Here is a 22,935-nt window from a genome sequence, read left to right on the forward strand (position 1 = left end):
TTCTCTATGGAATCTTCTGCACCTGAAATTCTCTCCTCCATCTCTTGTATTTTGTTGCTGATGCTCAAATCTATGGTTCCAGATTGCTTTCCTAGGGTTTCTATCTTCAGCATTGCCTCACTTTGGGATTTCTTTATTGTTTCTACTTCCCTTTTTAGGTCTAGTATGGATTTGTTCATTTCCATCACCTGTTTGGATGTGTTTTCCTGTTTTTCTGTAAGGACATGCAACTCTATAGCATTGTTCTCCTATATTTCTTTAAGTAAGTTATTAAGGACCTTCTTGATGTCTTCTACCATCATCATGAGATATGCCTTTAAATCCGGGTCTAGGTTTTTGGGTGTGTTGGGGTGCCCTGGACTGGCTGAGGTGGGAGTGCTGGGTTCTGATGATGGTGAGTTGTCTTGGTTTCTGTTAGTAAGATTCTTATGTCTGTCTTTCGCTTTCTGGTAATCTTTGGAGTCAGTTGTTATAGTTGTCTCTGGTTAGAGCCTGTTCCTCTCGTGATTGTGTTATTCTCTACCAGCAGACCTGGGAGACTAGCTCTCTCCTGAGTTTCAGTGGTCAGAGCACTCTCAGCAGGCAGGATCTCCTCTTTCAGGGAAGGTGCACAGATATCTGGCGTTCAGACTTGTGTCCTGGCAGAAGATGAAGGCCTGAAACAGGGCCTGTCTCAGAAGCTGTTAGCTTCTGTAGTCCACACTCTCACCTGTGCAGACTAGTCTTGGTGCAGTCCAGGAACCAAGATGTCTCCCGCAGATGCTCTGGCAATTCCCTACCAGGCCAGGCAGACACCTCTCCTCTGGCAGGGAAGGTACCCAGATGTCTGGAGCACGAAAAGGGGGCTAGCTCAGAAGCTCTGTGGGTCCTGCCTGTCACAGAAGCTGTTAGATTCTGTAGTCCACACTCTCATCTGTGCAGACAAGTCTTGGTGGAGTCCAGGAACCAAGATGGTGTTTTAACCCAAAACACCAAGGAAATCCAGGACACAATGAGAAGACCAAACCTAAGGAAAATAGAATAAAAATAAAATTAAAAATAAATGAGAAGGAAGATTTTCAACTTAAAGGGCCAGTAAATATCTTCAACAAAATTATATAAGAAAAATTCCCCTATAGGATTTAGGATTGGGAAAAAAACCAAGGTTTCAAGGAACCTTCCCTGAAAGAGGAGATCCTCCCACAGATACTCTGGAAATTCCCCTGAAGTTCTTATCATACAGATCTTTTACTTCCTTAGTTAGAGTAAAAACAAGGTATTTTATATTATTTGTGACTATTGTGAAGGGTGCTGTTTCCCTAATTTCTTTTACAGCCTCTTTATCCTTTGTGTAGAGAAAGGACATTGACTTGTTTGGGTTAATTTTATATCCAGCTACTTCACCGAAGCTGTTTATCAGGTTTAGGAGTTCTCTGGAGGAATTTTTAGGGTCACTTATATATATTATCATATCATCTGCAAATAGTGATATTTTGACTTCTTCCTTTCCAATTTGTATCCCCTTGATTTTCTTTTGTTGTCCAATTGCTCTGGCTAGGACTTCAAGTACAATGTTGAATAGGTAGGGAGAAAGTGTGCAACCTTGACTAGTCCCTGATTTTAGTGGGAATGCTTCCAGCTTCTCACCGTTTACTTTAATGTTGACTGCTGGTTTGCTGTAAATTGTTTTTATCATGTTTAGGTATGGGCCATGAATTCCAGATCTTTCCAAGACTTTTATCATGAATGGGTGTTGGATATTGTCAAATGCGTTCTCCGCATCTAACAAGATGATCATGTGGTTTTTTGTCTTTGAGTTTGTTTATATAGTGGATTAGTTTGATGGATTTCTGTATATTAAACCACCCCTGCATCGCAAGAGATGGAAGAGAGAATCTCAGGTGCAGAAAATTCCATAGAGAACATGGACACAACAATCAAAAAAATGCAAAATGCAAAAAGATTCTAACCCAAAACACCAAGGAAATCAAGGACACAATGAGAAGACCAAACCTAAGGAAAATAGAATAAAAATAAAATTAAAAATAAATGAGAGTCGGAGGACAGTGACCTGCCCTGCAGGGAGCGCCATCTTGGCTCCGGGACTCCACCGAACTTAGTCTACAGGTTAGAGTGAGGACCACAGAGGCAGACAGCTTCTGGGACAGGCGGGAGCCACAGAGCCGCTGAGGCAGCACCCTTTTGGGGCCGCAGACATCCGGCACCCTCCCAGTCGGAGGACAGTGACCTGCCCTGCAGGGAGCGCCATCTTGGCTCCGGGACTCCGCAGAACTTAGTCTGTACAGGTCAGAGTGGGGACCACAGAGGCAGACAGCTTCTGGGACAGGCGGGAGCCACAGAGCCGCTGAGGCAGCACCCTTTTGGGGCCGCAGACTTCCGGCACCCTCCCAGCCGGAGGACAGAGACCTGCCCTGCAGAGAGCGCCATCTTGGCTCTGGGACTCCACCGAACTTAGTCTACAGGTTAGAGTGAGGACCACAGAGGCAGACAGCTTCTGGGACAGGCGGGAGCCACAGAGCCGCTGAGGCAGCACCCTTTTGGGGCCACAGACATCCAGCACCCTCCTAGCTGGAAGACAGTGGTCTGCCCTGCACAGGAGCCCTCTGCCTCAGGAGCAGGGAGCACATCTTGGATCCAGGACTCCACTGAACTTAGGAACTTAGTCTGCACAGCTGAGAGTGTGTACCACAGAAGCCTACAGCTTCTGTGACCTGCCAAAGCAACACAGCATCTGGGAAAGGTCCTGTTTTCCGCCTTCTTCTTCGGCCAGGAGGAGGTCCAAACCCCAGATATCTGTACACCTTCCCTTTAAGAGGAAAGCTTGTCAGCAGGGAGTGCTCTAACCACTGAAACTCAGAGGAGAGAGCCTGTCTCCCAGGTCTGCTGACAGAGGATACTCAGAATCCCCAGAAGAACAACCTCTGAACAGAGACAACTATAACAACTCCAGAGATTACCTGATGGCGAGAGGTAAAGGTAAGAATCTTACTAACAGAAACCAAGACCACTCACCATCATCAGGACCCAGCACTCCCACTTCGCCCAGTCCAGGGCACCCCAACACACCTGAAAAACTAGACCTGGATTTAAAAGCATATCTCATGATGATGGTAGAGGACATCAAGAAGAACTTTAAAGAACTACAGGAGAACATGGCTAAAGAGTTACAAGTCATTAAAGAAAAACAGGAAAACACAACCAAACTGGTAGAAGTCCTTAAAGAGAAACAGGAAAACACATCCAATCAGATGATGGAAATGAACAAAACCATACTAGACCTAAAAAGGGAAGTAGACACAATAAAGAAAACCCAAAATGAGGCAACACTGGAGATAGAAACCCTAGGAAAGAAATCTGGAACCATAGATGCAAGCATCAGCAACAGAATACAAGAGATGGAAGAGAGAATCTCAGGTGCAGAAGATTCCATAGAGAACATGGGCACAACAATCAAGGAAAATGGAAAATGCAAAAAGATCCTAACTCAAAACATCCAGGAAATACAGGACACAATGAGAAGACCAAACCTACGGATAATAGGAGTGGATGAGAATGAAGATTTTCAACTCAAAGGACCAGCAAACATCTTCAACAAAATTATAGAAGAAAACTTCCCAAATCTAAAGAAAGAGATGCCCATGAACATACAAGAAGCCTACAGAACTCCAAATAGGCTGGACCAGAAAAGAAATACCTCCCGACACATAATAATCAGAACAACAAATGCACTAAATAAAGATAGAATACTAAAAGCAGTAAGAGAAAAAGGCCAAGTAACATATAAAGGCAAGCCTATCAGAATTACACCAGATTTTTCACCAGAGACTATGAAAGCCAGAAGATCCTGGACAGATGTTATACAGACACTAAAAGAACACAAATTCCAGCCCAGGCTACTATACCCAGCCAAACTCTCAATTAACATAGATGGAGAAACCAAAGTATTCCACGACAAAACCAAATTCACACATTATCTCTCCACGAATCCAGCCCTTCAAAGGATAATAACAGAAAAAAACCAATACAAGGACAGGAACCACGCCCTAGAAACAACAAGAAGGTAATCCCTCAACAAACCTAAAAGAAGACAGCCACAAGAACAGAATGCCAACTTTAACAACAAAAATAACAGAAAACAACAATTACTTTTCCTTAATATCTCTTAATATCAATGGACTCAACTCCCTGATAAAAAGACATAGACTAACAAACTGGCTACACAAACAAGACCCAACATTTTGCTGCTTACAAGAAACTCATCTCAGAGAAAAAGATAGACACTACCTCAGAATGAAAGGCTGGAAAACAATTTTCCAAGCAAATGGTCTGAAGAAACAAGCTGGAGTAGCCATTCTAATATCAGATAAGATTGACTTCCAACCCAAAGTCATCAAAAAAGACAGGGAGGGGCACTTCATACTCATCAAAGGTAAAATCCTCCAAGAGGAACTATCAATCCTGAATATCTATGCTCCAAATACAAAGGCAGCCTCATTCATTAAAGAAACTTTAGTAAATCTCAAAGCACACATTGCACCTCATACAATAATAGTGGGAGACTTCAACACACCACTTTCACCAATGGACAGATCATGGAAACAGAAACTAAACAGGGACACAGTGAAACTAACAGACGTTATGGATCAAATGGATCTGGCAGATATCTACAGAACATTTTACCCTAAAACAAAAGGATACACCTTCTTCTCAGCACCTCATGGTACCTTCTCCAAAATTGACCACGTAATTGGGCACAAAACAGGACTCAACAGATACAAAAACATTGAAATTGTCCCATGCATCCTATCAGATCACCATGGACTAAAGCTGATCTTCAATAACAAAATAAATAATAGAAAGCCAACCTTAGCGTGGAAACTGAACAACACTCTTCTCAATGATACCTTGGTCAAGGAAGGAATAAAGAAAGAAATTAAGGACTTTTTAGAGTTCAATGAAAATGAAGCCACAACATACCCAAACTTATGGGACGCAATGAAAGCATTTCTAAGAGGAAAACTCATAGCTCTGAGTGCCTCCAAAAGGAAACTAGAGAGAGCACACATTAGCAGCTTGACAACACACCTAAAAGCACTAGAACAAAAGGAAGCAAATTCACCCAAGAGGAGTAGACGGCAGGAAATAATCAAACTCAGGGGTGAAATCAACCAAGTGGAAACAAGAAAAACTATTCAAAGAATCAACCAATCAAGGAGCTGGTTCTTTGAGAAAATCAACAAGATAGATAAACCCTTAGCCAGACTCACTAGAGGGCACAGGGAAAGCATCCTAATTAACAAAATCAGAAATGAAAAAGGAGACATAACAACAGATCCTGAAGACATCCAAAACACCATCAGATCCTTCTACCAAAGGCTATACTCAACAAAACTGGAGAACCTGGATGAAATGGAGAAGTTCCTAGACAGATACCAGGTACCAAAGTTGAATCAAGATCAGGTTAATGATCTAAACAGCCCTATATCCCCCAAAGAAATAGAAGCAGTCATTAATAGTCTCCCAACCAAAAAAAGCCCAGGACCAGATGGGTTTAGTGCAGAGTTCTATCAGACCTTCAAAGAAGATCTAATCCCAGTTCTTCACAAACTATTCCACAAAATAGAAACAGAAGGTACTCTACCCAACTCATTCTATGAAGCCACAATTACTCTGATACCTAAACCACAAAAAGACCCAACAAAGATAGAAAACTTCAGACCAATATCCCTTATGAATATTGATGCAAAAATCCTCAATAAAATTCTTGCTAACCGAATCCAAGAACACATCAAAACAATCATCCATCCTGACCAAGTAGGTTTCATCCCAGGGATGCAGGGATGGTTCAATATACGGAAATCGATCAACGTAATCCAGTATATAAACAAACTCAAAGACAAAAACCACATGGTCATCTCGTTAGATGCGGAAAAAGCATTTGACAAGATCCAAGACCCATTCATGATAAAAGTCTTGGAAAGATCAGGAATTCAAGGCCCATACCTAAACATGATAAAAGCAATCTACAGCAAACCAGTAGCCAACATCAAAGTAAATGGTGAGAAGCTTGAAGCAATCCCTCTAAAATCAGGGACTAGACAAGGCTGTCCACTTTCTCCATACCTATTAAACATTGTACTTGAAGTCCTAGCCAGAGCAATTCGACAACAAAAGGAGATCAAAGGGATACAAATTGGAAAAGATGAAGTCAAAATATCACTCTTTGCAGATGATATGATAGTATATATAAGTGACCCTAAAAATTCCACCAGAGAACTCCTAAGCCTGATAAACAGCTTCGGTGAAGTAGCTGGATATAAAATTAACTCAAACAAATCAATGGCCTTTCTCTACACAAAGAATAAACAGGCTGAGAAAGAAATTAGGGAAACAACACCCTTCTCAATAGTCACAAATAATATAAAATATCTTGGCGTGACTCTAACTAAGGAAGTGAAAGATCTGTATGATAAAAACTTCAAGTCTCTGAAGAAAGAAATTATAGAAGATCTCAGAAGATGGAAAGATCTCCCATGCTCATGGATTGGCAGGATCAACATTGTAAAAATGGCTATCTTGCCAAAAGCAATCTACAGATTCAATGCAATCCCCATCAAAATTCCAAATCAATTCTTCAACGAATTAGAAAGTGCAATCTGCAAATTCATCTGGAATAACAAAAAACCTAGGATAGCAAAAACTCTTCTCAAGGATAAAAGAACCTCTGGTGGAATCACCATGCCGGACCTAAAGCTCTACTACAGAGAAATTGTGATAAAAACTGCATGGTACTGGTATAGTGACAGACAAATAGACCAATGGAATAGAATTGAAGACCCAGAAATGAACCCACACACCTACGGTCACTTGATCTTCGACAAGGGAGCTAAAAACATCCAGTGGAAGAAAGACAGCATTTTCAACAAATGGTGCTGGCACAACTGGTTGTTAACATGTAGAAGAATGCGAATCGATCCATTCCTATCTCCTTGTACTAAGGTCAAGTCTAAGTGGATCAAGGAACTTCACATAAAACCAGAGACACTGAAACTTATAGAGGAGAAAGTGGGGAAAAGCCTTGAAGATATGGGCACAGGGGAAAAATTCCTGAATAGAACAGTAATGGCTTGTGCTGTAAGATCGAGAATTGACAAGTGGGACCTCATGAAACTACAAAGCTTCTGCAAGGCTAAAGACACCATCAATAAGACAAAAAAACCACCAACAGATTGGGAAAGGATCTTCACCTATCCTAAATCAGATAAGGGACTAATATCCAATATATATAAAGAACTCAAGAAGGTGGACTCCAGAAAGTCAAATAACCCCATTAAAAAATGGGGCTCAGAACTGAACAAAGAATTCTCACCTGAGGAATACCGAATGGCAGAGAAACACCTGAAAAAATGTTCAACATCCTTAATCATCAGGGAAATGCAAATCAAAACAACCCTGAGATTCCACCTCACACCAGTCAGAATGGCTAAGATCAAAAATTCAGGTGACAGCAGTTGCTGGCGAGGATGTGGAGAAAGAGGAACACTCCTCCATTGTTGGTGGGATTGCAAGCTTGTACAACCACTCTGGAAATCAGTCTGGCGGTTCCTCAGAAAATTGGACATAGTACTACCAGAGGATCCAGCATTACCTCTCCTGGGCATATATCCAGAAGATGTCCCAACCGGTAAAAAGGACACATGCTCCACTATGTTCATAGCAGCCCTATTTATAATAGCCAGAAGCTGGAAAGAACCCAGATGTCCCTCAACAGAGGAATGGATACAGAAATTATGGTACATTTACACAATGGAGTACTACTCAGCTATTAAAAAGAATGAATTTATGAAATTCCTAGCCAAATGGATGGACCTGGAGGGCATCATCTTGAGTGAAGTAACACAATCACAAAAGAACTCACACAATATGTATTCACTGATAAGTGGATATTAGCCCAAAACTTAGGATACCCAAGATTTAAGATACAATTTGCTAAACGCATGAAACTCAAGAAGAATGAAGACCAAAGTGTGGACACTGTGCACCTTCTTAGAATTGGGAACAAAACACCCAGGGAAGGAGTTACAGAGACAAAGTTCGTAGCGGTGATGAAAGGATGGACCATTTAGAGACTGCCGTATCCAGGGATCCATCCCATAATCAACTTCTAAACGCTGACACCATTGCATACACTAGCAAGATTTTGCTGAAAGGACCCAAATATAGCTGTCTCTTGTGAGACGATGCTGGGGCCTAGCAAACACAGGAGTGGATGTTCACAGTCAGCTATTGGATGTATCACAGGGCTCCCAATGGAGAAGCTAGAGAAAGTACCCAAGGAGCTTAAGGGATCTGCAACCCTATTGTTGGAACAACATGATGTACTAACCAGAACCCCAGAGCTCTTGTCTCTAGCTGCATATGTATCGAAAGATGGCCTAGTCAGCCATCAATGGAAAGAGAGGCCCATTGGACTTGCAAACTTTATATGCCCCAATATAGGGGAATGCCAGGGCCAAAAGAATGGGAATGGGTGGGTAGGGAAGTGGGGGGCGCTATGGGGGACTTTTGGGATAGCATTGGAAACGTAATTGAGGAAAATATGTAATAAAAATATTAAAAAAAAAAAATAAAAAATAAATGAGAAGGAAGATTTTCAACTTAAAGGGCCAGTAAATATCTTCAACAAAATTATATAAGAAAAATTCCCCTATAGGATTTAGGATTGGGAAAAATCCTTTCCCGATTTCTTGGTAGCCTTTTTGCTTATTGACAGTATCTTTTGCCTTGCAGAAGCTTTACAATTTTATGAGGTCCCATTTGTCGATTCTTGATCTTTACAGCACAAGCCATTGCTGTTCTGTTCAGGAATTTTTCTCCTGTACCCATATCTTCGAGACTTCTCCCCACTTTCTCCTCTATAAATTTCAGTGTCTCTGGTTTTTTGTGAAGGTCTTTGATCCACTTAGACTTGAGCTTTGTAAAAGGAGATAAGAATGGATCAATTTACATTCTTCTATATGATAACCACCAGTTCTGCCAGCACCATTTGTTGAAAATGCTGTCATTTTTCCACTGGATGGTTTTAGCTCCCTTGTCAAAGATCAATTGACCATAGGTGTGTGGGTTCGTTTCTGGGTCAATTCTATTCCATTGATCTACCTGTCTGCTGCTGTACCAGTACCATGCAGTTTTTATCACAATTGCTCTGTAGTACAGCTTTAGGTCAGGCATGGTGATTCCGCCAAAGGTTCTTTTATTGTTGAGAATAGTTTTTGCTATCCTAGGCTTTTTTGTTATTCCAGGTGTATTTGCAAATTGTCCTTTCTAACTCAGTGAAGAATTGAGTTGGAATTTTGATGGGGGTTGCATTGAATCTGTAGATTTCTTTCGGCAAGATAGCCATTTTGACTATATTAGTCCTGCCAATTCATGAGCATGGAAGATCTTTCCATCTTCTGAGATCTTCTTCAATTTGTTTCTTCAGAGATTTGAAGTTCTTATTATACAGATTTTTCACTTCCTTAGTTAGAGTAGCACCAAGGTATTTTATATTATTTGTGACTATCCTGAAGGGTGTTTTTTCCATAATTTCTTTCTCATCCTGTTTATCATTTGTGTAGAGAAAGGCCACTGGTATGTTTGAGTTAATTTTATATCGAGCTACTGCACTGAAGCTGTTTCTCAGGCTTAGGAGTTCTCTGGTGGAATTTTTAGGGTCACTTATATATACTATCATATCATCTGCAAATAGTAATATTTTGACTTCTTCCTTTTCAATTTGTATCCCTTTGATTTCCTTTGATCTCCTTTTGTTGTCTATTTGCTCTGGCTAGTATCCATTGAAGGAGTTACAGAGACAAAGTTTGGAGCTAAGAGGAAAGGATGGACCAACCAGGGACTACCCCACCTGAGGATCCATCCCATAATCAGCCACCAAACACAGAAACTATTGCATATGCCAGCAAGATTTTGCTGAAAGGACCCTGATATAGCTGTCTCGTGTGAGGCTATGCCAGTGCCTGGCAAATACAGAAGTGGATGCTCACAGTCAGCTATTGGATGGAACACAGGGCTCCCAATGGAGAAGCTAGACACATGATCTTTGACAAAGAAGCCAAACATACCATGGAAAAAAGAAAGAGAGAGAGAGAGAGAGAGAGAGAGAGAGAGAGAGAGAGAGAGAGAGAGAGAGAGAGAGAGAGAGAGAGAGAGAAGAAAGCGTCTTCAATAAATGATACTGGTCTAATGCACGGCTGTAGAAAAATGAAAACAGATCCATATGTGTCAACTTGCACAAAGCTCAAGTCCAAGTGGATCAAGGACCACAGCATACGATCAGATACACTGAATCCAATAAAAGAGAAAGTGGAAATGAACCTTGAATACATCTGCACAGGAGAAAATTGCCTGAACAGAACTGTAATGACTGAGGCACTAAGATCAAGAATTGATAAATGGGACCTCATGAAACCTAAAATCCTCTGTTTTCTGAAGAGAACAAATCAGCGAACTACAAATTGGAAAATATCTTCCCTAACCCCACAACTGATAGTTCGCTTATGTCCAAAACATATAAAGAATTCAAGAAGCTTAACTCCAAAAAAGAACCAAACAACTCAATCAAATAAATAAATAAATAAATAAATAAATAAATAAATAAATAAAACAGGTATAGATCTAAACAGGGAATTCACAGCAGAGGGGTCTTGAATGGTTTGAATGGCCTTAGAAGCACACACAGAAATGTTTAAAGTTCTTAATTGGAGCCTTCTCAACGTTGAGCAGGCCTTTCCCAGCCTTGAAAAGGCTGAGCAGTTTTCCCACCCTTGAGCAGGCTAAGCAGACCTCGAATATAAACCATGACAGGTTTTATCAACCTGGACAGAGACATCTGTCTTGGCTGCAGTTGCAGGTTCCCATGGGAACTTTGATGTTTTGGCTGCCTGCACTGACCTTGATGCTACACCATACTCCATCTGAAGAAGGGGATGTGTTTTGTGGGTTTTTTCCTTTATATACACAAAGCTTATTATTAAACTTTGAACCTTGATCAAAACTTTTTTCTAGGCTTCATCCTTTTCTAGCCCACTTACCTTATTTCCAGTGCCCCTTTCAAGTAAATGAAGTTTGCCCATGGCTGCTGGATGGCTAAACTAAGTCATCACAGAAATGCAAATCAAAATGATCCTGAGATTCCACCTTACACAAATCCGAATAGCTAAGATTAAAACCTCATGTGACAACACATGTTGTTAAGGATGTGGAGAAAGAGGAACACTACTCCATTGCTGGTGCAATTGCCAGCTGGTACAACCACTCTGGAAATCAATCTGAAGGTTCCTCAGAAAATTGGAAATAGGCCTACGTGAATACCCAGCAATACCACTCTTTGGCATACCCCTAAAAGATGCCCTACCATACACAGGGGCACATGCTCCACTATGTTCATAGAGACCTAACTTGTGATGGCCAGAAGCTAGAAACAGCTCAGATGTCCCACAACAGAATGAATCCACTAAAGGTAGTCATTTACACAATGGAGTACTACTCAGCTATTGAAAACAATGACTTCATGAAATTCTTAGGCAAATAGATGGAACTAGAAAATATCATCCTGAGTGAAGTACCTCAGATCCAAAAGGACATGAATGGCATATACTCACTAATAAGTGGATATCAGCCAAGAAAAGCACAGAATACCCAGGATAAAATCCACAGAACTCAAGAAGATTAACAAGCAGTAGGTCTCCAATGAGGATGCTTCAATCCCACATGAGAGAGAGATAGCATGCACAGGAGGCAGAGGGAGGGAGAGGGAAAAAGAGTACAGGATCATGAATGGAATGGGGAGTCAGGAGAGGAGCCCTGAAGGACAGTAGAATGAATGGAAATATGCAACCTCAGGGGGTTGGAGTTGGGGTTACCCTCTAGAATGTACCAGAGACCTGGGAGGTGAGAGACTCTCAGGACTCGAAGGGAGGGACTTTAGATGAAATGTCTAACAGTGGGGAGAGTCAACTTGTAGAGTCTACCTCAAGTAGAAAGGCAGGGCATCAAGTGGAGGGATAAGGTTGCCAACCCAAAGTCAAAAATTCTGATCCAGAATTGTTCCTGTAAAAAAGAACTGCAGGAACAAAAATAGAGAACAGACTGGGGGAAAGGAGATACAGTAACCTGCCTAACTTGGGATCCATCTCAAGGGGAAGCTCCAAGGTCTGACACTTACTAATGCTATGGTGTGCTTACAGACAAGAGCCTAGCATGGCTGTCCTCTGAGAGTCCCAACAAGCAACTGATGGAGACAAATGCAATACTTAAACCCAACCAACAAACTTAAGTCAGGGACCCTTGTGGTTGAATTAGGAAAAGGCTGGAAGAAGCTGAGGGGGTGGGTGACCCCATAGGAAGACCAGTAGTCTCAGCTAACCTAGACCCCTGAGATCTCTCTTTCACTGAGTCAGCATACATGAACTAGTTTGAAGCCCATATATACAGCACAATATATATACAGCACATGACTCCTTGGTCTGGCCTCAGTGGGAAAAGTGCCTAACTCTGGAGAGACTTGAGGACCCAGGAAGTGTGGAGGCCTGGTGAAGAGAGGGGTGGACAGAATATCCTCTTGTAGACAGGGGGAAGAGATATGGAATGGGTAACTGTGGGAGAGTGAACCAGGAAAAGGACAATGACTGGACTATAAAAAAAAATTAATAATAAAAAACAAATAAGTAAATACATAAGATAAAACATAAAATCCTGTTGTTGAAGCTATATTCTACCACAATGTGTCCCACAGTACACCCTTTTATTCACAAATCTTTACTTACAAATGTTCATTACAATGAGTCATTGGTCTGGTTGAAGGCCTGTGCCTTCTGCTACAAGATCAGTAATGGATCCTGACAGGAATTCTTCACAGACACCTGCCCTTTCACGTATTCCAGCAGTTCATTGATGAGTTAGATGTTGGGGTGGAACAATTCAAAGCCCTGTATTTTGGGCCTAGATGGTAGCTAAATTTCTTGTTTCACCAGCTCTCCTGGGCCCACACTACTGGGGCTAGGTCTCCAGCACTGCTCCAGCTAGCTCACACAATGCTCTAGTCAACAAGGGAGAGGGCCAGCTCTCACAGTCTCACACTATAGAAGCTGGCTCACCCATGCCATCAGGGCCAGCTCTACTGTGTTACAGCTAGGGTGGGGTGGACCAGCTTTCATGACCCTAGAGCCAGTTCTCCCAACTGTGTCAGGTGGAGAGGGCATCTCCCCAGTGCCTACTCCACCTCATGGTAGGCAAGTGGCAGGGCCAGCTTTCCCACTCTTACAAACTCAAGGCTGATGCACTCACAAGCAACCAAGGCCAGGTCTTCTGTGCTTCCAGGATGAGGTACAGTGCCTATTCTCAGAGTTCTACAGCTGGAGAGCACTGGGGCCAGCTCTCCTGCTCTGATACCTTTAGGACCAGCTTTTCCTCAAGACCCCTCCAAAGAATGAGGCTAGATCTGCACAACTCTCAGACATCAACCTGGCCCCAAATGGCAGCCCAAACTAGGGATATCCTCTTGTCCTTTGGTAATAACGGAGACCCCCAACACACACACATACATACATACATACATACATACATACACACACACACACATGCGCACATTTGCGCATGAACACACACATGCACACACATCATATCAGGGCCATGAACCCAGAAACAGTCTTTAGTAGCAGTGCAGGAGGTCAGGACCTCACTTTGACATCTCAGCTAATGCCATCCAGATTGACTCCTGGGAGCCTCTGGGACTTCCTAGAGATTCTCCTCCCCTCTCCATTCCCCATTCACCAACTCCAGCAACCTCAAATTTCAATTCATTCTTCTGGCCCTCTTGGCCTCTCTCCTGTCTCTCCCCATAACCGATCCTGTCTCCCCATTGCCCTTCCCCTCCCTTTTCCCTCCCTCTGTCTCCTATGACTATTTTGTTTCTCCTTCTATGTATGATTCAAGTATCCTTTCTTGGGCCTTTCTCCTTGTTTAACTTCTTTGTGTCTGTGGGTGTATCAAGGGTATGTCTACTTTATGGCTAATATCCACTTATCAGTGAGTACATACCATGCATTTCATTAGATGCTGAAAATACCTTTGATATCACAAGAAAGACATGTTAATGGTACAAAATAAGTCAAGGATAGTCACTGTCATAACTAGTAAAATGTCAGTTGGGTGGTGGTGGCATGTGCCTTGATCCATGCACTCAGGAGAGAGAGGCAAGTTAGTGAGTTCCAGACCATCCTGATCTACAGAGAGAGCTCCAGAACATCCAGAACTACAAAGAAAAATCCTGTCTCAAAAATAATATAATATAATACAGTACAGTATAGAACAATACAATACAATGTAAAAAATAAAGTTGAGAGGCATATTTAGATCATCATTCTGTTATCCTGAGGCTTTTCCTGGAATATTGTTTTGTAGAAGTATAGAGGGATAGAGCAAGGTACCATATCCAAAGACCTAGGTCTCTGTGATCTGGATGAAATGCAGACACACCATAGAACTTAAATCCCCTTGGTTGTAATACAAACATACCCAGGTTGGCCTAATGCTGCTTGTATTCTAATCCTAACACTGGTTTCTCAAGACCTGGTTAACCCAGAGATGAGAGTCCACACGTAGACCCAAATGACACTATGTGACCTTACCCCTAAGTTTTTTTTTCTGATTAGTAAATAAAGATGCCAACAACCAATAGCTGAGCAGAAGAAACATAGACAGGGATGAGGATTCCAGGGCTTGGAGTTGGGGAAGAACTATGAGGAAGAGAAGGGAATGGTGGAGAAGCCACTATGGGTTAGGTGGGTCATCAAAATGTTGCCCTGAGGGTTGGCCAATTGGATTTAAAAGCAGCCCAGATGAAATATAGTAAGTAATTACTCAATGTTACCAATAGGAAAGTAAATTCTAATAGCATAGAGGGTGATATCTGCCCAGCTCTTGTGCTGTTTAAGGTTTATTGTAAATAATAAAAGGTGAGTGTCTTTTATCCAGGAACTGAAAGATCAAGGCAGGGTAGAAACTCTGGGTTGGGATTAAAATTTTCTACAATACATGTTTACTATGTACTTTTAAGGTAAAATTAGTTTGTGGAAGGAAACAGCCATGTTTGAAAGTGGCATCCAGTTGAGGGGCAGACAAAGTGAAGCATCAGAGAAAGATTTCAAAGAAAGAGTCAGATAGGCTGCACCCAACTCTCACAAGAATGGGACAGGAAAGAGAAGCTATTTAAGAGCAGTGCAAGAAGAGAGAGTCAGTCAGTTCTCTGTAGAACAGAGTGAGTTTGGAGGCAGTGCATTGAGTGCAGTGCAGTGGAGTTGAGCTCATTCATGAGTTCATGTAGTTCAGTACAGATCATCAGTGACAATTGAAGCCAGAAAATAAGAAGCCAGAATATTAGAACACATTTCCAGAGTTACTTTCAGGCTAAGCAGAGCCATTCAGAATGAAGCTGAGAGAAGACAGATTGGGTTAATCAGCTAGGAAAGAACATCGGGTCAGAATAGGTGAGTTGAACCAGCCAGCCAGAGTTCAGAAAGGAATAGAAAGGGTAAGCTTCTTCAACAGTAAGCCTCCAAAACAGCAATTATATCTGATGAATAAAAGTTACATTTACATAGAAAATAGGAAAATGCAAGATACATGCTACATGAGTTCCGTTTAACAATGAATCATAGTTAATTCCATACAAGTGCATATGTATATATGGTATGTATTGTAAGTAAATTGTAAATGTGCCCACGTATATGTACAGATATATAAGTTTCTAAGCATTAATATCTTACATTAATGAGTGGTATCAAGTTCTTGTGGATCAACAGATTTCAGGTTAAAATTCTATAAAATTGTAGTAAGGAATAAAAATAACTTCATTTGAGCCAGGTTATCTCTCACACAAATACATTTTCCTGAAGAAAAAAAAAACATGTAATTATCTTCTTGTATTGAACTGGAACAGGCACTGTGTTTGCAGCTATAACAAAGAGAATGGCAAGTAGCTTCCTTTGAGAAATGAACTTTAAAAAGATAATGGCTGTGTTGGAGTGATGGCTTAGTGGTTAAGAACACTGAATATTCTTTCAGAAGGTCCTGAGTTCAAACTCCAACATGGTGGCACACAACTATCTATAATAAGATCTGATGCCCTCTTCTGGTATGCAATACACATGCTAATACAGAATTTAAATTTTTAACTGCAAAGGTCAATGGTTGACATAGGCTGAAAGAAATAAAAATGTTAACTAGAATTTAATGATATCTGAATATATATTTGTGTGCTTTCTAGTGATCCAATGATGCTAATGACTTTAGAGTCATAAAATCAAGTTACTGTAGTTCTTATGGATGTAACAAAATGTGTGGAAAATAGAAAAAGTAACTGATGAGACGCCAAGAACTCTGGTCTTGTTTGGGAGAAAATGATAATACACACAGCACACGATTTCCAGGGTGGAAGCATTGATTCATACTTGGTTATAGCTAAGAGTCACAAACTGAAAAGACCACGAGAAGTGTTTATGTTCAGAGTAACGCCATCGCAGGGACAGGAATCATGACAGTTAATGTGCCATCCTCCCTAAGTTGGGCCCTTTCTGTATGTTCATTTACAGCATCATTTTTCTCATTCTGATCCAACCCTGCACTTATTATTAGTGAGACTTGAATAAAAAGCCTTGCTACCATTCTTCCTTTCTTTGTACGTATTATTATGAAGAAACAAAACCATTGTAGAACATTATTTTAACTTATTACTACTTGCTTTATGTACAAAGAAGGACAATGGATTAGCTTGTGACATGTATGTGTGTGTGTGTGTGTGTGTGTATGCATGCCACGGACTAGGCCTAGTCAGCCTCCCTCAATCTGTGGGAATCAGGGGTTCGGACAGATTGGCATAGAGTCGGGGAGAATTGACAGACAGATGCAGACATGAGAGATTGTGTTGGATCTGAATGCAATGTCCAAACGAGCACCAGACTTTTTATACAGAAGAAAAACAAAAAACCAGGCGAACACATCCGCCAAGTTACAGTGACACAAAACAAAAGAATGCATACATCAAAAGATGGTGAGGACCAGGCCTTGTTTATCACTTAAAATGGAGCCAGGTGAATGCTCTAATGCAATGCTAGTCTATTGCTAAACCCACCACCAGGGGTTCTTTAGTAAATACCTGATTAATGTTATTCCTCTGAGCCTAGTGAAGAAACCTGTACCAGGGGAATTCCCTTCCACTAACTCTTTCATGCAACAACCCACCTATTTGCTAGGCCATTGTGTATTCCTGTGTTTGAGTAGGACTCAGCTATTCTCCTAAGTAATCACTATGCAGACTAGCCCAGAGCTTTTCTAGCTCTGTTCTTTGTAATTGGTTTCTACTAGCAGTGAATTTGAATATTACTGAATAGGTAACATTCTTACTGAATTCCAAGCTCACCATTGGCTTCAAGGATTTTCTAGGAACCATTGGAACACTGGTGGAGGCTTAGCTATGTGTCAAAAATCAACACTTGAAGGTACTCATAATAAAACAATACTGAAAAAAAAACAATACTGAAAGAGAGAATATGGATCCAAACACCAGACTAACGAAGGGACAGGGGTTGAGTATACGGGCTGTGGGAATGACAAGGAAGGTTCCAGGAAGCATAGTTTTCTTGAAACTCTTTGCCTTGTGAGTGCTGCCAGGCCTTTCGGCTGGTCAAACAGACTTCACTGGAGTGGGCTTAGCACACACACACACACCTGGAGCAGGTGATTTGAAACTTAAAGTTACCTTCAGCTGCATAATGAGTTGAGGTCTAGCCTGAACTACATGAGACCATACCAAAAAAGAAAAAAATCTTTGCAAACAGACCAGAATTATAATACTTTTATTTAAAACACACAGTGCTTTAAAAACTGTCATATTTCTCAGTTTTAAAATAATAATATGTTAGTAATTCACCATCAGATAAGAACAGGGCTGAAATCAATAAATCATTGCATAGCATAGGGAATTGCAGACTTGTTTTGCAGTAACCCTAAAAATTGCCTTAAATAGAAGATAGGCATTTTCTGTATCTTGAAGAGATAGAAGGTCAGAGATGTCATGCTTTCTTTGTGTGTATTTTGTTGAAGAAACATCTTGATGTATTATTTTAGTTTATCACTATTTGCCTTATAAATAAAGAAGGACATAGATCAGTTTGTGCAGGGATATATATGGAATCCCAGAACTCTGGTGATAGGGTCAGAGAGACATGCCTGACAGAAGAGGTGAGCTATACCCTCAAGGAAAAGTCTTTAGGGGAAATCCATTTAGACGGGAATGAAGCATATCTGGAACTTGGGTGGCACAGAAGCAAATCCATTGGCAACTGGAGTAGTATCAAGGTCTTTCAGATCAACTGGAGATTTCAAGTTAAAGTTCTGTAAAATGGTGGTCAAGAATAAAAATAATTCTGTTCGAGCCAGACCCTCTCCCACACAAATCCGTTTTCCTGCAAATAAAAAACAAAGAATGTAATAAACTCCTTGTGCTTATTTGGTTAAGGACTGTGCTTGAAACTGTAATAAAAGAGAACCTATGTCACTCTTTGATATGGATGGATGGATAGTCATTTGAATGGGTAAATGTAAAAATGATTGACACACCTTTCTCCACGGCTAATACTAGGAAACACAGTATTAACGTAGGTGTATAAAAAGCTTTAGAAGGTGAAATGGCAGCACTGAACACTGGACTTCCCATCCACACAATGAAAATAAAGGAACACATTACTGCTCATGGAGGTGGGTAGCTGTGGTAAACCCTGGTATTTAATGGGGCACAAAAGGAGAGATGGTTTACTCCAGAGAATATGAATAATAATACCTCAGAAGAGACAGAATACTACTGCTTTGGAACCAAATATCAGGATAATGTGAAAGACTACCATCAGAGCGGGGAAAGGGAGAACAGACAGTGGGGCAACATGGACAGAAGGCTCCACCCAGACAAAAAAAAAATCTAAAGAAGCAGATAATCATGACATCCCATAACTAGGGAACTTTAAAGAAAACCTTCTTGTATCTCTTAACAAATACTCAGAGGACTATAGCCAGTAACCATCTTGAGAATAGTCAAAACTGTAAAAATTAAACAACTCTGGGGCCTGGAAAACCTGACATCTTTGCAAACTGAGTCACCACAGATGCAAGTCCACAGCTACAAATGGACAGGCAGTAGTCAGCAGAAACAGTTGCTTACAAAAGAATCTGTGGTGTGTACCAAATACAATATGTCCTACATTGGCTCATGTATTTAATTAAATATGTAGTCCACAGTTGGCAATGCTGTTTTATAATGTTGTAGAAACTTTAGTAGGTGGAAGCTTAGGATGAAAACGCAGTCACTGAAGATGTGGCTTGAAGGTTTATAGTTTCTCTAGCTTTTAGCCTGCCATCTGTTTCATGTTAAGCCAAGATGTGAAATGAATCCTTCCAGCCACCCCAGAGCTACATATTATCCTTTCCCTAAGCCTCGCACCAAGTAACAAGGGCTGACTTCAGCCCTTCAGCAATTCCAGCAGCAGGCAGTGTGCAGTTACTAGGGAACCATCATTTCCCTGCCCAAACTAGGGCTTCTGTGTCATGTCTCTTCCTCCATTACAGACTATCTTCCCTCAAACCTTAAGCAGAAATAAACTCTTAAGGTGCTTCTTAACCAGCATTTGTACACAAAAACAAGAAAAGTAACTTGTACAGAAGACTGGTATCAAGGAGTGAGCTATCATGGGACTGGTTACCTTTCTCACAGACAAAAAGGTATCCTACTATCTAGGAAAACTTCTATAGTAGCTTAATGATAAATCTAGACACACAATCCAACCACGCTATGGTTTAGGTTGGTGAGTTTGGAAAGGATAAGTCAACATTCTAAAGTACAACTAATGTGGATCTGCAGATATGTTTTGTCTCAGAAAAAGTGCATGGGCATTGGGAATAATGATTAGATCAAAGCTAATCTGCTATCCCAAAAGAAAATACAAATAAGTTGGAAAGTTTCAAGGGATACATACAAATTACTCTGTTGCCTGGAAATTTTTTTTGAAATTCAAATATAATTACATCATTTAATACTTGCCTTTACTTTCTATAAATTTTTCCATACCCTGCTTGCTCCCTCTAAAATTTGTGATCTATCTCTGTTATTATTTCATATAAATTACAAATATATGTTTGTGATTGTGTGTATGTATATATACATATAATTAAATGTATATGTAATATGTGTATATAGATATAAAAATACACCATGTTAAGTCCATTAATGTTACTTGTATGCATATGAATTAAAAGTTAACCACTTAGTATTGTAAAAACAATGAAGAGGTTCATCAATGGAGAGAAAGAAATTTTTTCTGCTGTTAGCATTCTTTAGGTGCCTGTAGTTCTTTGTTTAGGAATGGCACCCAATGAGACTTCCCTGTTTCATGTTACCTATTGATGTTGCATATGCTCAGGTCTTGTTTAAGCAGCAGTATATAATGGGTCAGGTTTCCCTGTCACCTCTAGGATATACAATTTCATGAAGGAAGTTGGCAATCAATATTCCTACCTTGCTGTGATATTGATGATCCACAATAATGCCAAGCATGTCAAAATATCCCTAAGGGTTCAATAATGACACACATGCATCTTGTTGGTAAACAGTGGCTGTCTAATTGGGCTTAAAGCCCCCTCAGCAGGTACTGGAAACCTACTCAACTTCTCTGAGATAGTGAGGTCATGGTTCTGATTATCAATATTTGCAGGCAAGTGTCTGTCTAACATGCATCAAAGAAACTTGTCTTTGAAACAAAGAGAAACCCTTATAGAAAACCATAACTGATAAAAATGCAAAGAACAAGTGAACATTGGGTGCATAGCTACAGCAGATACATCTCTAGCACAACTCCTGAAGCTAAGGCTCAGTGAGCATTTCAGAAGACGGGTTGGAAATATTGTAAGATTCAAAAGACCAGGAAATAATTTTGATTACCTGTTGAGAAAGGAAAAAAGTAGTCACTTTTCTTAAACTTTCCACTCTCATCCAGAAAGTTACTAGGATCAAACCTCTCTGGGTTGGGGAATTCTTTATCATCATACAGCACAGAAGTCAGTGACGCTATGACAGTGGTACCCTGGAAACAAGAAGAATAAACAAGTCAAGTTATATAAAGGTTTAAGAAGTAAGAGAAACAATGGGTATGGCATAGCCAAAGGTTATGAGGAAATAATGTCCAAACAAGAGCAGAGGCATATCTAGACAGACAGGTCATGTAATACATGGGGATGGGTTGGCAGTAGTCCAGTGGCAGTAATCTTGATACAGTGTCCTCCAAATAAGTAATTTTATATTCTGTTATCAACAAGCTTAACACTGTTTTGCATCATGACCCAGTTCTCTACTTCACCCCTGTTATTACTGAATCATGCATACTTGAAATGTGGCTTCCAATGTAAGGTTTTACATGAAAAATCAGAATTATCTGCTCATAGTAATGTTGCCTGAATAATGTCTGATAAAAATAACAAAGTCTTTGGAATAACGTGGTCAAAACCAAATTATGGAGAGTTTTTCCCTGTCATACAGTTTATTTGCCTTAATTTTAAAATATACATGATGTCTGTTCACAGTTAGAACAGCTGGACAAAACCTAAAGAGATGACAGACTTAGAAATTTGCATATATGCCCCAGTACAGGGGAATGCCAGGGCCAAAAATTGGGAATGGGTGGGTAGGGAAGTGGGGGGGAGGTTATGGGGGACTTTTGGGATAGCATTGGAAATGTAATTGAGGAAAATATGTAATAAAAAATATATAAAAAAAGAAAAGAAATTTGCAGATTTCTAAGAATTCCAGTAAGGGTCATCACTTTACTTGAGTATAAACACTGAAACTGTGAAACTGACCAGATAATTCACAAAAATGGATATTCATAAGGTGTCAATGAGCCATACCATCGATTTTATTAATTAGGAAAATGGTAGAACTTCTATAATGGAGAGATCTGAATTACACCTTAAGACAAGAAGTAGCCATATCCACTAGCAGCAGAGTTAACACACTTCAGCCCACCTTACAACATGTGACCCCTGTGAGAGCTCCATCATCCATTTTTATGCCACAGTTATAACTGGGAGCAAACTATTAGAGGACACTGACACATAAAGCAACCCTGAAACAGAGAACATTATATGAACTGTAATATTTAATAGGTTAATATATGAATTATGATAAATGTGCCAGTGTACTTCATAGCATTCTGGTAAAATACTAGAAGGGTCTTTTCAAAGACTGACAATATGAACTTTTAATTTTATTTGAAAGTGAAAACAGCCAAGAGAAAATGTGAAAGGTATACAGTGCCACAAACGAAGATGTGATCTAAAAATTTATAAGCTTTTATTGGAAATAGCATAAAGTGTATCCAGGTCCCATATTTAAAGTGTTTACATTTTTCTTATATTGTGGGGACCAAAAAAAAATGCCACCAACCACTCAGTAAGTTCTTAAAAAGGTAAAAAACATTAAATAAAGCGAAGGAATATAAAAAAAAGAAGGTAAAAAATATACACTGAGTATCTCTATGTTATTTGAAATAAAGGAAAAGTAAATTACTCAGATAAAGACATGTTTAGTATTGCTGGAAAATTATAAGAATTTTCAATAATTTTCAATAAAGACCTCTAATTACTTCTAAAAAAAAAAGAATTCTAGTACAGCCTGGTTTTGAATATACTATCTGTGGTTTGGTTGGTTTAATCTCCTAAACTCCCTGAAAGTTTTGCATAACATTCTATTTAACATTAGTAATCTGAAATTGCAAGACACAATATCTTGGGCAAATGATCTAATTTCACTCACTCTAATTTGAGATCAAGAGC

General features: G+C 40.1%; 1 protein-coding gene across 3 annotated transcripts in view; it reads right to left on the reverse strand.

Annotated features, from left to right (window-relative positions):
• Positions 1-18,342: 18,342 nt before the first annotated feature.
• The window catches only part of LOC110288016 (cytochrome P450 2C18-like), a 50,543-nt gene continuing 45,950 nt past the window's right edge, over positions 18,343-22,935 (reverse strand). For all 3 annotated transcript variants that reach the window (XM_085834200.1, XM_085834198.1, XM_085834199.1), the window contains 2 exons: positions 21,047-21,188; positions 18,343-18,524 (listed from right to left, as the gene is read on the reverse strand). In XM_085834200.1, coding sequence (XP_085690326.1) covers positions 18,343-18,524; positions 21,047-21,188 — 324 coding nt within the window. The remainder of the gene's footprint in view (positions 18,525-21,046; positions 21,189-22,935) is intronic.

This window comes from Mus caroli, unplaced genomic scaffold, assembly GCF_978045245.1.
Source record: "Mus caroli unplaced genomic scaffold, Mus_caroli_1 scaffold_20, whole genome shotgun sequence".
NCBI classification, from domain to species: Eukaryota; Metazoa; Chordata; class Mammalia; order Rodentia; family Muridae; genus Mus; species Mus caroli.